Source organism: Amphiprion ocellaris, chromosome 11 (genome assembly GCF_022539595.1).
Source record: "Amphiprion ocellaris isolate individual 3 ecotype Okinawa chromosome 11, ASM2253959v1, whole genome shotgun sequence".
Taxonomy (NCBI): Eukaryota; Metazoa; Chordata; class Actinopteri; family Pomacentridae; genus Amphiprion; species Amphiprion ocellaris.
In genome coordinates, this window is record NC_072776.1 from 3,376,057 (window position 1) to 3,396,972 (window position 20,916).

The 20,916-nt window shown below is 40.2% G+C and overlaps 1 protein-coding gene across 12 annotated transcripts in view; it reads right to left on the reverse strand.

Annotated features, from left to right (window-relative positions):
* Nucleotides 1-4,920: 4,920 nt before the first annotated feature.
* The window catches only part of nalcn (sodium leak channel, non-selective), an 88,411-nt gene continuing 72,415 nt past the window's right edge, over nt 4,921-20,916 (reverse strand). For all 12 annotated transcript variants that reach the window (XM_055015191.1, XM_055015190.1, XM_055015183.1 and 9 more), the window contains 24 exons: nt 20,700-20,791; nt 20,426-20,548; nt 19,738-19,794; nt 19,075-19,195; nt 18,865-18,996; nt 17,055-17,222; nt 16,371-16,475; nt 15,678-15,784; nt 15,463-15,583; nt 15,251-15,349; nt 13,768-13,861; nt 11,689-11,795; nt 11,460-11,534; nt 11,251-11,370; nt 11,090-11,158; nt 10,856-11,004; nt 10,635-10,728; nt 10,137-10,269; nt 8,828-8,943; nt 7,958-8,115; nt 6,766-6,916; nt 6,496-6,645; nt 6,243-6,360; nt 4,921-5,942 (listed from right to left, as the gene is read on the reverse strand). In XM_055015191.1, the coding sequence (XP_054871166.1) occupies nt 5,800-5,942; nt 6,243-6,360; nt 6,496-6,645; nt 6,766-6,916; nt 7,958-8,115; nt 8,828-8,943; nt 10,137-10,269; nt 10,635-10,728; nt 10,856-11,004; nt 11,090-11,158; nt 11,251-11,370; nt 11,460-11,534; nt 11,689-11,795; nt 13,768-13,861; nt 15,251-15,349; nt 15,463-15,583; nt 15,678-15,784; nt 16,371-16,475; nt 17,055-17,222; nt 18,865-18,996; nt 19,075-19,195; nt 19,738-19,794; nt 20,426-20,548; nt 20,700-20,791 (2,802 nt within the window). In that variant the 3' untranslated portion in view covers nt 4,921-5,799. The remainder of the gene's footprint in view (nt 5,943-6,242; nt 6,361-6,495; nt 6,646-6,765; nt 6,917-7,957; nt 8,116-8,827; nt 8,944-10,136; nt 10,270-10,634; nt 10,729-10,855; nt 11,005-11,089; nt 11,159-11,250; nt 11,371-11,459; nt 11,535-11,688; nt 11,796-13,767; nt 13,862-15,250; nt 15,350-15,462; nt 15,584-15,677; nt 15,785-16,370; nt 16,476-17,054; nt 17,223-18,864; nt 18,997-19,074; nt 19,196-19,737; nt 19,795-20,425; nt 20,549-20,699; nt 20,792-20,916) is intronic.

Sequence of the window (20,916 nt, forward strand, 5' to 3'; positions counted from 1 at the left end):
GGGAGGAGGGGGGCAGTCAACAAATACATACATTAAAAACATTCACAATTTCCAGAAGGAAGGGAAAGGAAATGTGGGCAGGTGGGAACGGACACAAATTACAGCCAGTCCCTTGATCTCAACAGAGTAAGAAGATACGTACGGATTCTTATTGGGGTGAGGAGGAAGCACGTTGTTCTTTTGTGTGAATACACAATGTTCCAGCGCAGAGAGAGAAAAAAGACCTCTTCAGCTTGACCTGCTCTAGCCTGTGATGCTGAACTGCTATTTGTTTTTTATGCTTTGAAGCCTGATATAAAATCCCAGAATGCTTTGACACGGGACAAGATATTGATTTTTATGAAGGAATGTAAAAATCACCCATATCTTTCTTTTACGACATCTTGTGACTGAATATTGTGATTTGAAATCTTTCCAATTATTCTGTTGTCCACCACAACAGTACTTTATTCTATTTTTGAGACTACTTTTCACGTTGTCGTATAGAAGCTCTGCCTCTTCATAATGTCACATCCATTTTCTGCTCCCTTGCATGCAAAGGCCATATGCCCAATTTAACATAATAACAGAGTTAAAAACATTAAATTATAAGGTAAAGTCTCACTAACGGCTATGGTCACACTGAAAAAACGCTTTCCCAGTGATCTGTAAGATTGCAATGAGATTTAATAGTTTGAGCATAGCACCCCCTGCAGGCAGGCATTACGTCTTGCTAATAATACTCTCAATGCTCGGACTGAAGCGGAGGCTCTCATTGTTGCTCTGCAATTACAGGCCTTTCTACTTTGATTGGTGGGTAATTGACTTGGTTTGATTTGCCACTCATATTCTAATCTTGGCTCCAGATCAGACAAAGCCTGTCTCCCAGTAATTAAAGACGCCAAAGCCAGGTGTAGAACTGGGGAACGAGGGAACCATAGCCAGATGAATGGGACTGATTAGGTGTTTAGTGAAAATGAGATTTTCTGGCTCAAAGACAAAGTAAAGCCTCTCACTTGGTGCTCGGTGTTCAGTGGGGTGGCAACTGACTGCTGCTGATGGAGTACATGAGGTAAAGGCCCCGAAAATGACTTCCTGCATTCATCATATTTACAAAGGAGCCGCGGTGTCAGAGTCTCGCCTGCAAATTTGAACGACACACATCAAGCATGAAATGGGCTTTTAGATTTAACTTTTATGGGGGAAAAATAGAAGTTTTTTTTGTTCTAATTAGGCAGAAAACAGATTCTCCCACATCAGTTGCGGAGATTATGAAGCACAGAGTGAAAAAGTGAAATTACAGCTTTGAATGTTGAGTGCGATGACGAGACTTAACTTGAATTTGGGTTTGAACTGAGGCAGTTAAAACTTTTGATATGAATATTAGAACTTACAAAACAGCTTCTCTATGCATCTCGACCCAAAACTTGCAAATATGAGTTGGAATGTGGGGAAAAAATGTCCACGTATCTTTGCATGTAACTAACAAAATCAAAAATATAGACTTTTTACTGCAAACTCACCTCAGTGGGAAATGAATGAGGCCAAAAAATCATAATTTGGTCCAAAGTGAACAACAGCTTTAGTCAGGTCAAGGTCAGCATATTTTGAGCTGTGGATGGACGCCAACCCACTAAATAGAAAAATTGAGGCTCTTTTTTTCCTTCATTGAGACTGGAATGGATTTTAATCAACACATTATGCCAGTTGTTAATTGCTTTTGCCGCCTGCTGCTAAAATAATTTGCTACTTTTTTTATTGTAGTAGTAGCCATCTGTTTCAAAACACGGGGACGGGATCAGGCCTAGACCTGGGGTGGATGTTGACATGAGATACAGGCGGCTAATTTGCACTGCCACCACCTTTATTTATGAGGCTAAGAATGTGTGGAGAGGAGGGAAAGCTTCACAACGAGCATCGGATATGAGGACCCTGCTGCAGTGAAAAACATGAAAACAGAACATTAATCTGGCACCTTTAGTCAAAATCTAGATCAAAGCACAAACGACTAGTTGTTCAGATGTACAAGCCAGATTATCCGGTGCATCTTTTTGGCCTTGAGGAACGACAGTCTCCCCTTATGAGGCTCAAACTGCCTTAACCCCTGTCTGTGTCCCTTTAATTGCTGAAGGCTGCAGACACTTTCACTAATGTCTAAAAAAGACAATAGCCATGAGGAGCTCGGTGAGAGGAAGCTTTTACCCCTGCTTCACCTTGTATTAAACTCCAATCAGCGCTACTGTTCAGGCTCATGCCACCGGTTGTGTGGACTGCTCTTCTCTTTGCTCTGATCATCAGCGTCTGTAAGGGTTGTAAGTTTTCAATGGAGCTGTGGATGCACAATTACGCTCTTTTTCTTTGAAATCTTTTCCACAGTAATTGAAAATCTGTCCAGATTTTGCATTTCTGTGGTACTTCCCACATCAGGACTAAAGCAAAAGCCACTAGACTAGATGGACAACAGATGCAGTCAGAATTGGACATTAAGGATCCTTGCAGCTCCTTGTTGGCCAGCAATGAATCAGATCAAAGGTTTGGAGTAAATCGAATCACTCACATCTTTATCGTTTGAAACTGCAAGCATTTACACAGTGAAGAGCACCTCCTTTCTGGTTAATAATCACATTGGTCATATTGTCTCTGTGTGAAGCCTCAGAGGTACAAATTCAGACTTTCTGGAGGAGGGTGACAAGTGTGCTCTAAATGATATCAGCTCTCCAACACTTCCTCCTCCAGAATCCGCTTTTTTAATTAGCTATAGAGGGCCATCAACAACTGCCCAAGTGTGTGGCTTTTATTTAATAATTTCTTCTCCGTCTGTTATTCGTGCAGTATTTGTATCTGAGTGACGGTCTTGCATTGCAGAATAGGCAGAGAAGGCATTTTCTGGTCTCTGTGATGCCGTTGCCGCCGCCAGGGTTTTGAATGTGACATCTCGACGGGAGAGAACCGAGCTATCAAAGCCATCATGTACTTTAATTACAGGTAATCTCGAGTCGCAGACGCTCTGCCACTCCCTCTGCTCTTAAGAACTTCCTCCTCAATTACCAAAGTGCCTCAATTAGGCCCTAAATAAGCAGTGGACATGCACGAGGGAGAGGTGGGCAAATTACAATAGAGAGGGTAAAAACAACAGGCCCTGTAAGAGCCAGTGTGGTGCAGAGGCAATTAAAAGACAAAAAAGTGTTCTACCACGCAGGGCAAAAATACGATGAAAAAAAAGAGAAAAAGGCCCTTTGATGAGCTGGTTCTTAGCTAAGTGGAGCTTAAGAGGCGGTGGTTGAAGAGAAGAAAGAGTGAGAAAAGATAAATTAAAGACAGTTGATTGGCAAGAGGGCTGATGTCACACTGTTTCCCTACAGGACCATATGTCGGGGAGAGCACTCAGTCACCGAGAGGCTGGAATGTGTAAGTCATGATTTCTATAGAGCAAGTAGGCGTCCCACAGGCAGCTGATTCTCTACACTCTCCCTCATATTCATTATCCAGCCAGCCCCATACACACTCCATCAGCTGTGAAACTAGCTAGGCTTTTGAATGGACAAATGAAGACCCTGTCTCTTTTAATAGGCTAATTCCATCTAACAAGGGCCCTTGTTAAGGGAAAAATGCTTTAGTTGCAGCCAGCAGTATAAATGTGAGCGCATTAGTCAATTAGGTCCAATCTGACCTCGAGCGATTGTCTGATGAATTAACTAGAAAGAAATACATAATCAAGGAGCACAAGGAATGAAATGAGAGGCTTGTACACACACCTCTGTGTGTGTGTGTGTGTGTGTGTGTGTGTGTGTGTGTGTGTGAACTGTACTCACAGCGCCTGTCAACTGGATCAGCTGCATTTCATTCTGCGGATGCGACAGACTCACACTGACCCCAGTGGCTGGTTGGAAACTGAGCTCATCCAGATCCACAGCAAGCTGCTCATAGCAGATGACAGGACTGTCATCATCGGTCATTGCTGTGAAATGGAGAGAGTGCTGAGCTCCAGGATAAGCAATGACTCAATAACCAGCATGGGAGGGATCTGTAAGGGGGCAGAGACTTTCATTTTATTGTGAAGTCAAAATTTAAACATGAAAATCAGTATATTTAGGGACGCAGATGCAACATTTTAGATGCTTTGCAGTCTCATACTGTACAGTTCCTGTTAAAAGTGATGTGTCAACCGATATGCTCAATCAGACTAATGCTGACGATGCTCAGTGTGACATCAGTGACTGTTGTACATTTGTATCAATGAGCAGACATATCTGTGCACAAATCTGTGCTTTGGTCTGATGAGTCTAAATTTGAAATCTTTGGTTCACCTGCCGTGGAGGTAAAGGGGGTCAAACCACCAACCCTGCAAATAGTACACAATCTGTTCTACTACCTGAGCCGTGGTCCAAAACTACCGAGGGACTCTGCAAGTTGGTGGTTCAGTTCTGCATCTGGATTCTGTCAGTTAAAAGGAAGACATGCTGAGAGGAACCACATTTAGTATAACAAACAAGAAATCAGCAGGACAGCGACAGAATCAGCTTCTTTACTCAAACTCTGTTGACTTTTCTGAAGAAATTAATGCTAGATCTTATCAAAATGTCCTAACCTCATTGCTTAAAGTGTATTATAATGGGAATTAATCATAATACTTGCATATTACAGAATGCTGCAGTGTAAAATTTTGTAAATCTGTCCCACAAATTACTAATTTAATGCACAAAAGTAGGTGATGAAAGATTAGATTATGACATGTATACAGTCTATGCTATGAAAGCGGTGCATCTCCGAAATAACTTTTCCCAAGAACTGCCCCATTTTCAGTTCCACCAGAATGTATTTTTCAGATTGTGTGGTGGGATTTTGAACAGTTTAAATAGCTTCAGATGTTTCTCAGACCATAAAACAACCTACAAAATTACCAGAAAATTTCAGAATCACCAAAAGTGGAGATACATGATGTCCAGAGGGCAGTATGTTTTATTATGATTCATATTTTAATGTGTCGTACATATCCATAAATTTGGCGAATGTCTTCTCATCGAGGTTCAGGTTTGTCACTTTGGATAAAAGCACCTGCTAAAAGTCTGTAATAAAATGTAAAAGAAATAAATCAATTTGACCAATTTTTTGCTCATAAATACCCAAGTGGTTTAGGCCTTTATTATAATAATTGAATTTTGATAAAGTTTTATAATAATTTACAAAATAATTTATATGTTAATGCTGCACAAATACAGATAAATTCCATTTTAATTACATTCACAGTCATAAATCTAGAAATTTTCTTAAAGTTGCTCGTTCTACCAACAAGAACAAGAGGCCTGGTTTATGTATAAAGTGACAAGAAGAAAATTGACATTTATATGATTAATATTGAAGACCACACGAGACATTATGTTAAACACTGAGCGAAACAGATGAACAGAGACAAAGCATGAAAAGACATCAGAAATTATTGTAGCTAGCGAGTTTTAAATATTGACATGAAACAGTAGAAAACACAGACAGCAGCAGCTTCTTGGTTTGTTTTCTGAATACACCATGGCCTCAGTCATCAGCTAATCTGCTTTAACACCACATGTGCCTGCATAGAAAAAACTCAGCCATCATATTGAGTAAGAACACGTGGGAGAAGTAATACCCATCCCAGAGGTATAAAATTAGAACTGCATGCCAAAATGGCTGTCTCATTTTTGGCCTTCGCACGCAACCTAACAGTAAGATCAGAGAAGAGCTGTTTTCATTAGGCCAGAGCAAGAGGAAATGAAATAACTTGAGACAGCCAGCAAGCGTCCCAGCTCATCTAGAAAAAACTGCAGGACGCGCCGCAGCTCATCTCTAAATGTCAATGAGGTCGTCGCCACTTTCGTCGCTCTCCACAGTCAGCTGACGGGTCCACCACTTCTTCACCTCCGACCCTGAGGAAGCCTCATCGTTGACGGGGTTCATCTTACATACAATGGACTTGACACTTGTGCGACCTAAGCAACACACACACACACAAACACACAGGAGAAATTCACAGCCTGAGACTTTTGATATCTACCTGTAATTTTTGTCCTTGTTTTTCCAATTCCACCTTTAGTTCTTTCGTCACAGCTACTGAAAGTAAGACTTTGTTTGAAACAACTGGATGACTGAATCACTTTTCTATGTCATCTGGTTTTCTGTGGCAGAGACAAAGTTGAGAAAAAGCTCCAGTTTCTTCACTTTTAATGATGTTCTCGGAAGAAATGCGCCACTTGCAGTACACAGACAACATACAGAGGCGGCACACACACCTGCAGGCAGCCGCCACTGTCCCAGCTTCCTCTGTGGTCTCCCCAGGTCTGAGGAGTCCTGCCTGTACCCTCCTCTGTCTGACAACGTGGGGCTCCGTAGCTGCTGGAGACCACTCATCTAAACAAAGAGCACATATCCTTTGTTTCAACAGTGCAAGCGCACACCTGCAGATCATATGATGTGCTTGCTATATGTCAAGCTGTGAGTGCAGGCGAGTGTGTGCGCGGCGGTGCTGCGGTTGCGGGGCTCTACCTCAGGCTGCGAGGGGTTGTCTGGGTTGTTAGTATTGTGGTCTTCACTTGGCACCGTGGTCTCGATGCTGGGAGGGTTGAGGAAGCGGCTCAGCTCCTGCTGCTGGCTCTCTCTCAGGCTATGAATGATGCTGCACGACTGCTGCTGCTTCTGTGAGTGCAGACAGGCATTTGTGGTCAGCGTCACACGGTACAAGCAGGCGTGCAGTACAAACACGTGTGGATGCTACAGGACAAACAAAGTGCACGTGTGTTGTGTTGAGAGACTAACCGCCCGGATGCGTTTGAGGCACTTTTTGAGCCACATGCGTATGGTCTGTTTGGCAACCTCTTCTTCAATGGTGTATTCCAGCTGTTCCCTGGCCAACAGCTCCTCCAGCTGGAGAGACTTTCTAATGTCCACCGAGCGATATGACAGCATGCTGCATGAATACACACACACACACACACACACACACACACACACACACACACACACACACACACAACAAATAAAGACATACAGACAGGAAACAGACATATTTAGTAGAGAATTCTGATTCAGTAGAATTAAAGATTATCAGGGCTTACAGCAAAAGCACATTACTCACACTTGATTTTAATTAACAGTTTTGTTTTATCTTATTGTATTCTATGTACAGCGTCTTTGAGTTTTTGGAAAAGCGCTTTATAAATAACATTTATTATTATTATTATTATTACTAATGAGTTTGCACCTAAGCAGCAAGAAGTAAAAAACGCTCAAGTATTTAAAAAGTGTATGATGTGATTTAACTAAGTCTACACTCTAAAGAGCACAAATGATTTGTTTTCCAATAGGGAATGGCTTCATACTCCAACTCTGCTTTTAAATGATCTGATTCATGACTTTTATGCCAGTTTCTAAGGTTATTTTAAGAAATATCCAGGGACAATGTATCAAAGTCAGTCCGCCTGTAGTGGTTACTCTGGCTTATTTACAGTCATTTTTTCTGATAACCAATGAGAATTGCTCCTGTCAAATAAATAAATTAAATGAGGTGCATAGTGCATCATCTAAACCTTCCACTATTAAAGATGATTCTCTGAAACACAACTGCAACTCAGCAGTGTTGCCATTCTGTTGCTGTTACAATAAGCCAAAGAGACACAGTTCTGAGGGCTTAGCCACTGTAGACAACAATGCTGCTATGGACTCAAACCAGAAATGCCATTTATTGTGCTTTTATCGTGCACATTGTTGTCATACAGAGCTTATGTTACTGCAACCCTCAGAAAATATTTGGATAAAACTTTAGAAAAACAGATCTTTTCATGGTTTTGAAACATAGATTCTCACACTTTCCTAGAGTCAAACTGTTGAGCATGAATACTTTACATAGGGTGTTAAATCGTCCCAGGTTGCTAATGACATGAGGTTTGCACTTGAGGGTTAATATTCAAGCTGCTTCTGGCGTGAACTATACGTGGTGCTCCTCGATCACCTGAGCACGTCATGGAAAGTCACATCTCCTCCACTGTGCAGTCGCTCCATCTCATAGCACATGTGTTTAAACAGCAACTTGTCTTTGTCCAGGTCCACCTCCAGCCTGCCTCTGAGCAGACGGAGCAGAAACTTGGCCCTGGATGTCGGGATTACACCCTGGAGAGACAATCACACAAGTCCAAGCTTCAGACATGACTACAGGAGCCTATGATACTATGAATTACCACTGCATAATTCAAAACTGTAAAACCTTTGCTGGACTGCAGATGACGGGAGATTAAATGTGATATGACAATTCACAGCTCAAGGTTTATAAGAGACAGAATCATCTCTGGTATTAGGAATAAAAGCTAAGTTACTTTGATTTTAGGTGTGAATGTTTCAATACATTTAAGTAAGTTTTTACACAACATTGGAGCTGAACCATGGCTTGCTTGCAAGACTTTCCATTATAATTCAGATGCACTCCTCATTAACAGCCACAAAGGGGAGTTTGGTGGCAGTAGAAAAGTCTTACGTTTGATGCCAGATTACAAATAGGAGTCGTGACTGGAAGATGATCCTGACTGGTTGGTTCCAGCTATATATGCTGCTGTGTATGTACTTGCTTTGTGCAATACAACTGCATCTGAATGTACAAAGAAGTGAGGAGGGTTACATCTGAGTGATAGCAGGGATAAATAGGAGGGGGTCTACATTTTTAATCCAGCCCCCGCTGTTCTAATTACTGTCATTCCTATTACTGAATGCTCTACTCCATTCCCTTCAGTCCCTCTCATTAGCTCTTGTACAGCTTTTATCTTCTCTATATTGTTCTATATTGTTCTCTATAGTCTCCTCATCCTCTCTCCTACTGCTAATTTCTCACCTCCCGTTTGTCATCCACCATGTTCCAGATGATTTGGAAGTGCCTCAGGTCATTATAGCTCAGCAGCTGGTCCTCCTCGGTGGAGTAGAACAGAGAGAAGTTCTCCACAATAATGGCTGCAGCGATAGAAAGCCATATTAATACTCACAGATGAAGACATTCCGTGAAGGCAACCTCTACGTATTTTTGCATTACAAGAAGCACCAGTCATCTGCATTTGCATAACAATTAAATCAAGTTGTTCTTTTGCACTTTGAGCTGTGGTTCCCTGCAGCACTGTGGGGTGTATTGAGCATGAGCCACATGGTGCCACATGGTTAATTTCTATTTTATGCTCTATATTTTAAATTTTTTACTTCATCACATACAGAAACGAGGCAAAATTTATCAGATTAATATTTTATGTTACATTTTCAAATGTGTGTGAATAGAAAAATATATATAAATCATTACATGAAGAAGTGGGATCTGCTAAATATGCAGTGAAGCTTCAGCTAAGAGCAGTAATAACAGTGTGCTGATGCCAGTTGTTCAAGTAGTGCAAATACACATTCCAGCCAAGTGTTTTATGTGAAGGGCTGGCATGAAAAAATCATTATACAAGGGCGTCATCAAGCAAAAACTTTTGAGAACTACATCTTTAGAGTTCTAAATGTATTTTTTGATGGCATCAATGAACAGCACAGGCTGCTAATAGACTTAGTAAATCATATGAAGATAATGGGTTGACTGTAATCCAGACTTTTATGATTAATCTAATAAAACAAGCTCAAATTGTCAAAGACGATCCATTTGGCTTGACTTTTTCATTTGATTATCTGGTTGAATACAATCGCTCTTGTGTGGAGTTTTTAATGCACTGTATTTTGTATTCTACCTCTTTCCCCCTTCCTGTATGGCAGCTGATGACATGAGGGAGACATAATTTCTGCATGAATGGGTTTGATTGCTGTGTTGAAGCTGTAACGAACTAAACACTTGCCTCTGGAGAAATTCTTTGTTGTCTCTTTGGAGACATGACAAAACCACATGTAAGTGAGCTTTACAAGTGCTGCAGTCTTGTGCAACATAAAGCGGAAAACAACAAAAAACCTTGCAGTTGCCAGAGCAGAAAGTCATTACCTTTTGATTTCATGCAGGCGCACAGTGGTGTTTGTCACATTGTCTTGAATTAATTTTCTTGAAAACTACCCAAACCCTGACATGTACCAGGTTAGCTATGTGCCCCCAAATAATTGAAGGTGAGTTAATGTGATGGTACAACGTTATAAATGGTAAAAAATAACCAAGTGTACATGCACACACTGACCTACAAGTAGGTTGAGCATGATGTAGGCAATGATGACATAGAAAGAGCAGAAGTAGATGAGAGCTCCAGCGTAGTTGCCACAGTCAGTCTCCCAGTAGCGATGTTTATCAGGGGTGCAGAACGGAGGCTGGACCTGGAGACAGGAAAAACAAACAAGCATCATTTGTATCAACCAAGGACAAAGAACACATTTCCAACAGCTTCTTCTGGCACTATTTCTTTTGTATAAAGTAGCTCAAGTAAAACTGCTGACATTAAGGTCAGCAAAGAATCCAAAGTAATATGAACAACGGAAAGTAACCACAGCAACTGTTAATTTTCCTGTGAGCAACACAAACAAAAATCCAATCATTCTACTGTACAGAAGAAAATTGAGGTGAAGCAACCCTTTCAACACAAAATATAATGTAAACAATATGCGGCATTTTCCCAGACTGGGACGAGATGGTCTGTTCTTTTGTCTATGGGGATGCGTGCTGGACCTGCAGTCCATCTTACCATGCAGTCATGCATGATTTTATTCCAATCTTCCCCCGTGACAATACGGAAGAGAACAGTGATAGCCTTGCCCGCTGTGGAGAAGTTGGCATGCCTGTGATTGGAGGAGACAGACAGAATGACACAACTCTCTGAAGACGCCTTTTATTGTATCTGCCGCTAACAGGCTGCTTTTCTCATCAGGAACAAACATTATGACGATGAGGAAATGCAACGATTACCGGTTGATATTCTCTCCATATTTGACGGTTCCAAAAAGCACAACTCCGGCGAACGCGTAGCAGAGGAGGAGGAGAAACATCCCCACGATGATGAAGAAGCTCTTGTACATGCTCACGACTACAGTCAGCAGCAGCATCTTCAGCGTCACCTTCACACATCATAAACACACATTCAGTGGCATGATATTCTAATACTACAGCAGAAATGACTTCCTTTTTCCAAAACATACTCACATGTTTCCCACATATTGTGAAGAACCTGAAGACAATCACACACGTGCCCATCATGTAGGTATATGCATTCTGCAAACGGAAATCAGAATCATTTGTGTTAAAACTGAATTTATTCAAATTCTTTCCAAAAACCCAGAACAAAATGCACATTTTTTTCTAACCAGTAAGGAAAAGTGCAGAACTATCCATATGACACCCAGCGACGTGACCAGCAGGTCGTAGCGATTTCGTCGGCTCTGCCAGTAGCCGGCTGGAGACATGGCTATCAGCTTCATTGTCACCTAGGAAACAGCAACATTAGTCTCTATCAGAGGGAGCAATCAAGTAACACCTCTAAAGTGATGGATGTATGGGCAGAAAAACGGCTCACCTCCAGCACAAATATAAAGGTGAAGACTACAGACATGGTGGCGAGGGGGAATGTTACTTGATCATCTACGTCCCACTAGAGAAGAGCAGATTAATACATAATGCTAGTGTCACTTCACAACATCTAAAAGGAATTTCACAAGACAATTAAAAAAATCACAAGACATGACACAAAGTACAAAACAATACGAAGGTAAATTGACTTAACGAGTTGTTATCTGAGGCGTTACCTTGACAGACAACAGGACAGATTGTGCCAAAACCAGCACAGCAATGCCTCGTTTGAAGAAGGGGTGTTGAGTTATGTCATACATCTTGGCCCGGAAACCTCCGTTTTCTGTCAAACGCACAAAAAACACAGACTCACTGCAACCTGCACAGTGATTACTTAGAATAGAAGATTCTGATTAAGTGAGAGATCAGATTTGAATGCTTGAAATGGCTCTGGCAGTGTGTAAACCAGGAGCTCGAATCTGTGGTAGTATCCTCTACTGTCCAGCAGATGGCATGCATGGACTGCTTCAGTGTCACTGTCAGTGTGGCGATAGTTTCTACTGCTGCAGGTTCCACACACATTTACTCACACAGCTGCACTGGTGGTGTCAACATAATCAATCAAAGTTTATTTTTATAGCCCTTTACAACAGCCCAAAGGCTGACCAAAGTGCTTCACAGTAAAAAACAAGAAAATAATTTAAAAACACTACAGTAACTTAAAACAGGACAAACACTCACACTCACACCTATGGGCAAGTTTAGAATAATCAGTTAACTTCAGCATGTTTTTGGATTGTTAATGAATGTTAACAATGTGAAAATGATTTACATTTAGTGAGTTTGGGAAAAAATGCACAGTGAGGCTCAAAAAACAGCAATTTCAGTGCATTAAATAAAAATGTTAACATCCTGCTCTGTCCTTTCGAGCATATTTGTAAAACTTTCTAACCTTATTTTAGGGTGCATAATCATATTTAAGGCAGAGTGTATTCCTATTTGAGATGCTGCTTATTTGCGCAGTGATTCTTTTATTTCCCAGACAGCAAAGATGTTCTTTTCTAAGGTGCATTAGGAAGCTATTTGCGGCTTTAAACAGGGATAAGACTCGCTAAGTGCAGGCTCAAAGGGAATTGTTGACTTTTTCTTCATAATGTAATGTTGTAAGGTTGTGGCCTTAAGATATAAACCGTCCTGGGATGACTCACATACTGAATTGGTGCTATATAAAGAAAATTTAATTCAACTGAATTTGGGAGCCCATTCTCTACCTAATACTTATATTTAATTTGCAAATATGGACTGTAATTGCACCCTGGTTTCTAAAATTAGCTGCACTTGTATTCCAAGTTTGTCCATCATTTCTTAGCATTGTAGCTTTAAATCTGACCAATATACTGGTCAAAACAAATCATTTTAAGAAAAAACCTTGTTGCTAATCATCGTTACAGATGTTTCTTCTGCCCACTTGAGTGTCAAATTAACATTTTACATCTAATTCCCAAGCTGTAAATACACATGACTGCTGACCACACAGATAATGTTTTTGCGAGTGCTTCTCCTGCGACCATGTGAGCAGAGGTCAGTCCGGCGCTGTAATGATCTGCCAGTAGTGAGTGAGTGGTGCCAGGGCTGAGGGCCTCTGGATGTGGATCAAAGTCAGGTTGAAAATGCTGGTGTAAGCGGCAGTGCTGCCTAAAACTGAAGCCATTGATTTTCTGTTAGCTCTCAGCCTCAACTGTATTAACAGGCAATTTCCCACACTGCCTCCGAGGCACTTCAACAGTTCTCATGACTCTAATCACAGACGGGGAAGCAACAGTGCAAACGTGCAGCGTTCCCATGCTTAGAAGTGATCAATAAGAATATAGCATATGTAGAATTTCAGTAATATTGGTATATGGCTGCTATTTACCCAAAAATGTAAATTTAGTATGGATAGAACAGGTTGTTTACTTCAATAGTAAATTCAGTGAATAAATTTGCCATAGAAGGCAGTGATGTGTGATTCAGTGTTTATTATCTGTCTTCATATTCAGTTTTTTCATTACTGCTGCTAATCATCATTTGGGTGTCATGATGAATCCCTCGAGGCATCCACCCTCAATGAAAAACAAGGACTATTAAATATGGATTAATCATGCAGGTGCTGCTTAACAATGCACAAGCACAGACACACACTCCACACTCAATCAGGGAGTGTGGACGAGACGTGACTGCCATGATGGCGACTTTGATGCTCCGGCTCTGCGTTTGTTTCACAGGATCCTTTCCAAACCATGCGTGGAATGTGTTTGTGTTTTAATATGCTGTACCCGGGCGAGGTGGTAGGTGGAGAGGTTGGGCTATTTTCAGCCGACTCTTCAGATCCTCCCATCTTCTCTGGTCCACTGTGAGCAGAGCGGTGCCCTGGTAGAGGGAGACAACACATTTTAATTCTGGAGGTGGTGTTTTTGTAAACGTGTCGATCTGAACTGAATACCATGCAGTGGCTTGAATTTGTCCTTGCTAGTCTCCTACTCCACTTTTCATGCTGCTAAGTAGAAGTAAAAACACCAAAATAATCTAATACAAGAGGCACTTATGTCCTTCCATGATCTCCATGACAAAGGAACAAGTGTGCTTACAGGACTAGTAGGGTCATTCCATGTGAAGTCATCACATTTTTTAGATCATTTCTGCTCAGCCATCTCTGATTTACCTGTCATGTTTTCAGAATAAAATACGGATATTCATAACGATATCTGTGAAATTTCAGTTTGGTATATCAAATGCTTTTCAAGATAATAAAAACTAAAAAATGCCTCTTGACCCACTTTCGGCATGTTTTTCAGACTGGAATTTGAGGCTCAAAAACTATTAAAGACAAGAGACTTTCTAAAGTTTTTCTACTGTGATTAGGAATCTGCAATATTGGATACGTAGATTAAATAGTCTCTGTTTATGGGTGAGTTAAAATATGAAAAAAATAACTGACACCTTTGTGAAATGTCCTGAAAGTAACAGGCAATTAAAAAAAAGAAATCTCAGGATTTACGTGACAGAACAATCAAAAATTCACAGATACCATTATAAATATCTTTAGGTTTTACGTAAATCAGAAGTGGTCAGATTGGATCATCAGTACCATACCGGATAACTGTAGTGTAAGAATCAACTTCCAACTACGTTATTTTAAAAGCTGCACTAAGCAGGAAAAATAATAGAAAAGAATGGCAGAATTAATAGAGGAGAACTCAAACCCTGGTCCTTCTAGGAGCTCTGTATCTAACTATTATGCCTCCACATGCTGCCTTCAGTGTGGACTTCAGTGCTACATATTTTTTCTTGCCTGCTCTGGTTTAAGCCCTGTGATTGGATAAAATCTCCCATCATGAGGTACATTTTCTAAAGCCTTAAAATGGAGACAGCGGGAGGCGCAGAGGTCCAGCTTCCTCTCAGACCATTTGAAATAAAACATGCTTAAAAGTTAGCATGGATTTTTTTGCCTTATGATGCCAAAAAATGCTGCCGTTTCCAGCTTTAAGACGTGTTAACGATTAAAACAGTTTCCTTCTAATTAAGACTTTGGGCTTCCTATCAGGCAAAGATCTTACATGCAAAAAAACTGACTTTGGATGCTATGTATCTGCTATAACTTTGACCTTGTTAGTGAGATCTGGACATGCAAATTGATGCAGATTGTCTATTCCATAGATATTTCATACCTGTCGTGACAACATAATGTCACAGCTTGCTTGTACCTTCATGATAGGACATAAAAAATAGAACAGGAACTTTTATTTGTGTGGCTCTTACCTTGTTCTCATTGAAGTTTGCAATGACAACTCCCACAAACAGAGTGAGTCCAATCATGCATCCCAGAAACACAAAGACGTGGATGTAAATGCCGTGAATCTGCAGAAACACAGAGGGGGAAAAAATGAGCAAAGTAACAGCGACACTCTTGTTACAATATATGAAAAATCCCTTGATGGAAGATGTTTGAAAGGTAAGATCTGGATCAGTACCGGTCCGACTCGGTGAATAATGACATCTCGGACCTCCACCCAGCCTTTGAGTGACAGCACTTCAAAAAGAGCCAACATGGCATTTCCCACATTGTCAAAGTTAAAATTTCGTGGGTTGGCCCTGGAAAAGGACAGAACGGATCCATTAATCACTGCAGCGGCTGTATGAGGCAGTTCTAAATCAAGCACAGGAAGAGAAAAAAAAAGAGACTTACCAGACTCTTGGTACCCAGAAACCCGGTTTCTTCTCTCCAGGCTTCAGCTTGAGGTTGAGGTTTTTGGAAACGCTAACATTTATTCGGAATATACCATGGCATTCGTCCTGTAGCAGAAAACAAACAAACATAAAATTAAGATCTGACTATGCTGTACTAAATTAATACACTATAAGAATATGACAAATACAACGATGCTGCATGATGCATGTGATTTTAGTTGAGTAGTGGAGTAGTTTGTCATCTTAGTACTCTTTGCAATAACAGTTAAATTGAATCCAATTCAACCTAGTCTGAAGAAAATAAGTTTCTCCATCTCCTCTCTGAGCTCTCCTCACTAGCTAATGTAGAATACAAAATAATAAACAACACATTCACAGATATCACCAGTTAGCTTGTTTAGTATAATGCTATAACTATCAATAGGAGCAACACCTAAAATATCCTAAAAAAAATAGACCTAAAGCTGTAATAACTAGGATTCCCTTTAAAGATCCACTATAAAAGGAGTCATCTAAGAAGTTTGCAGGAACTGAAATAAGGACTGATGTGAAGAAAGCAGGATAAAAGGAAGCGCTGGATTATTGATCTGACTGGGGGAACCCCTTCTACTTCTCCAGCCTGTGCTTCTCTGTGGGGAGCTAAGGATGGGAGGGGGGTGGTTTAGTGAGGAGATTATGTTTCTTGCTGTACCCGTTTAAGGATATGGGGGTCGTTGCACTTGGCAAGCTTTCCGGCAAACAGTTGAACTCCAAAGCTTGCGAACACCAGCATTAGCGTGAGGAGCAGAATAGAAACCTGCAGGAGAATCAATCAAGACTTTAAGGCAGACAGTACAACATAATCCAGGTCTCAGAGATTAGGGAGCAAGCGAAGGATGTCCGACAGCTGTGGACACGGAGAAATCAGTCAGGCACAGTAGGAACTCACTTCTGATCACATGTTATCAGATAAATGGCAAAGAATGTAACGACGATGAGAACACAATCAAGCACAGTAGAATAAGATGCATTAGTGTACAAATACGTGTTTTAACTCATGTATTAAGTATCTGGTTACAGTTTGACAGCAAGTTTTAGGTCGTTTATTTTCAAATTCAAGTGAAATGTAAACCTGTCAGAAAGCAGAAGTGAATCTTTATTTTACGGTCACTTAAGTTTCTAATTATTTCCTAGATATTTTTTGCCTATCATTGTTTGTTTGCTTTTTAATTCATTTTTAATTAACATAAAAACCTTATTTCAAGGTTGGGCAAATGTGATAATCAGTTCATCTCATCATCAGTTAAAAAATAATACCTAAAAGCAAGCGGTTTGAAAAACAGCTAACACTGCTCTCCCCCATACACAAAAGTAGAGAGTGCACAGGGTCACTAACCAGGAAAATCTCCTTGAATCCTTTGAGAACCTCCCGCACCACCTTCCTCATCTGGGGTACCAGCTTGAAGATCCTGAGCGGACGCAGGCAGCGCAGCATCATCAGCAGCTGAGCCCCAGACTCAGGAGGGACGTCAGGAGGCAGCCAGCACAGGAAGATCAGACTCACCTGCAGCAAAAACAGCAAGACGGGTGGGAAAATTGCAGCAGAAACATGCCACAGATGTGCAATGTGTCCATGTCATGGTTTCATGTTCTCATTTTCATTAGCAACCCTAGAATTGTCTAGTTTTCCTTTACCAGACATGTTTTACTGCTACCAGACCAACACTTTTCCAGGCTCTTATCCTTGAACAACTTGTGACAGTAAAATGTGCTTATTTAAACAGCTGAGTCATTCCTCCACACCTGTACAATAGACAGTATTCCAATGGACATGAACAGTTCTTTTTGCACCATGAACAGCATTCTCTGCTTTTTGCACTGCATCATGCAATTATCATTTTGCACTACTATGTTTATATATTGCTTTCTAGCTGTAAATATCTATCTATACTGTGCTATATTGAATATTAATACTACTATTTTTTGTTCTCCCTGTTCTTCTTTCTATAGATTATTCATTTTTTATTATTCTCTTCCATATTCCTAGGGGGACACCAACAGTCGAAACCAAACTCCTTGTATGTTGTGTACATACTTGACCATTAAAGCTGATTCAGATTTTTTTTTTTAAAGGAAAACATCCAAAATATTGGATACATGACATGCAAATTAGCTTGACTTGATTAGTGAAAGTCGTAAAACGTGGAATTACGACTACAAGACTATTAAAATGGAAACAATTCTTTACAGGCACTGACAATAGCAAAAAAAAATGTAAAAATGTGCAGGACTGACTGCTGCACAACAAACAAACAACTAAACTAAACTAAAGTAACTGAACTGAAGTGTTTGTATTTGTAATAAATCTCATTCAATCAAAAAAACTGTAAACTAAACTATACTGAACTGAATTAAACGAAGCTAAACTGAACTGAAATACACTAAACCCAACTAAACATAAAAAAAAAAATCTCGTTATGAGATGGAAAACCCCCATGAACTCAACATTTTTTAATAAAAATTGCTATTTTCTGAAGTTGTGTTATTTGTAGGAGATAAAGTAGAATCCTTTCATGTTCTTCTGATCACTACCAAAAATACTGATATAATTTCTTCTAAGAAAACAAAGTGAACAAGTTGGGGTTGCAGTTTCTTTAATTGCTTTTGTAGCACCTGGAAAGATCGACTGTGAACACCAAGATGTAATATAGCTGCTGACGGCAGACAACTGCTGACAAACGCATCTGCAAATGAGTTTCTTTTTGAATCTAAAGCGCATAATTAAATTGACAACATCTAATTTGCATTTTGTTTATTTGAGACTGTGCAGGTACGACTGTGTGTCATATTTTAACTATGATTTGCACAGGGGTATAATAAATGGAATGTATTTACAAATAGTTTCTTTTCTAAACTTAATTTCCACACGGATGACATTCCATACATATGAGCATAGATGGTCACAGATTGAAAATATTGTGGCACAAAACTGTTCCCAGTTATGATTAATGCAAAAAGCACTGCAGCTAACAGTTTCATTGCTATTGCTGAGTTGCCTTCACTCTCCTCTACGTTCTATTCCTGCTTTGTCACCAAACTAAATGGAAAAAATGACAAAAAAAGGAAAAGAGTGATTGCTCTACCCTCAAATAATAACTATAATTTATACTGATATAGAGGAAGAATCCTTTATTCAGATTACTCACAAGATAGATGAAGATGTCCATAACTCCTCCAAAGTCTCTGATGACAGCAGTGGGGGTGAAGAACAGACCATCGGCCATGATCTTCAGGTTCAGCTCGATGCTCATGAAGATCACAAACACGTACTCCCCGATCTGAAACGGACGTTGTGGTTTTAATATCATCTTTGCTATTTAAGCACCTGCTCGCCTTAATCCATCTGGTTTTCATACCTGAAGTGTGGGAGCGTGCATGACCCTGGTGAAGGGTGATTCAAACATCATGGAGATGCAGGAGCAGATGGTTACTACAATCATAACCCAGTCCAGATAGGTGACCAAGCCCAGAAGATCACTGCAAGGGAACACACATGAGTAGAAAAACAACACACAGGACTTTGTTATTAGGATTTACACAGAGAAATACTATGTTCAGTGCAAGCAGGTCATGAAGGGTATTTGGTTTGCAAACCGGCCGGCAGAATGCTGAGGGATGATTCTATACAAAGGGAAAGACAAAGAGAACAGGGAGATGTGTGGGGGAAGGTATCAGAAAGTGTGAGCGAATAAATCTCAGTGTGTAAATGTGTGAGAAACCCGATCTGTTCTCCAGCAAGTTGTCAGGAAAAAAAAACTCCCCTGACACCAACAGTATCTGATACAAAGGACTACCTCTCACATTAATAATCAGCATCTCTGCTCGGCGGAATTACTATCAGGTTGCATAATGGCTGAAATACATTTCAGCGCTCTTCACTTCACAATTTTCACTGCTTGCCACAATTTGGGGAAGCACGACGGGCAGGTAATAAGCTACAGAATTAATAAGTATTCCACTCCTTGCAGGATGAAGCGATCGATGAGAGAGTGAGGCGATCAATAATTCATCACACTTACTACAGCTGGTGGTATTTGGTGTTCTTCACTGCTCCCGTGATTGGGTCAGTTTTGGATCTAGAAAAGAAATAAATTATCAATATTCTGACAAAAAGACACAATTATGGTTATATGACCAGTTTTTTGAACAACAAAGATATGTTTTTAAGACGCACAAAATAAAACAAACCTGTTTCATGAGCCAAACTATATAATATCAGTCTTTACTTTCTAGTATATAACTCTGAATTTTCTGTGATTGAATCATTGAAACAACATGCATCTTTATCACTTTCATAGATTTACTATAGGTCTTGACAGAACTGATACAGTTCAACTAAATTTGGTGGCTTTCTGACACAGAGGAGGAGTCAAAGATACAACCAGAAGCTTGTGGACGGCTACCGGACGTTTAGCCAGAACATTAACATTGCTGTATGTATATTTTTGACCTAGCAGATTTTGTCTGATCCATGAAATAATAATAATAATAATAATAATAAATCCCTGAAAGATCCAAAATGCATGAAGTCAATGTGTTTCAATCATTCCATTATAGAAATGTGAGAGTTATAGGAGTCATTTGGAACTCAAGACCGGCATGATACCATATATATGGTGGTATATATAAAGTGCATGTAAACTTTTGTTCATGGCTGTATCTTTATATATATATGGATATATAGATTGAATGTAGGACCAATCTTACGCATTGAAGCGAGCTCGAACAATCATCCTGCAGAAGTTCCTGAATCGGTGCTCGCGTCCCACAATGAAAAGAGGCTTATCAAAGTAAGGATGGTTCTCCCTCAGTTCCTCTTCCTGAACTTTTCTGCTCAGACACACAAGCAAACCCCATTAATGCATGTCAGTCAAACAGCAAGGAATAAGTATCACACCCACGGTGTTACTGAATGGTAATATGGTACACTTAGATGATGTCTTTTCATCAGAAACCTACTACATGAAGTTTCACTGAGTACCTTTTCATCTCAGCTTGTTCTTTCTTTTCTTGGATCATCTTAATCTCGCTGTCCTCTCTCTGGGCGTTACGGTAGCGGACTGTGCTGGAATGCTGAAAAAAGAGATGATAAAGATATATGACACTGTTTTTTGCAAAGTTATGATTTTCTATACACACACCAACCACTACAGCCTTGTTTGAGTGCAGCTATTCTGAGCACATGCAAGCACACAGTA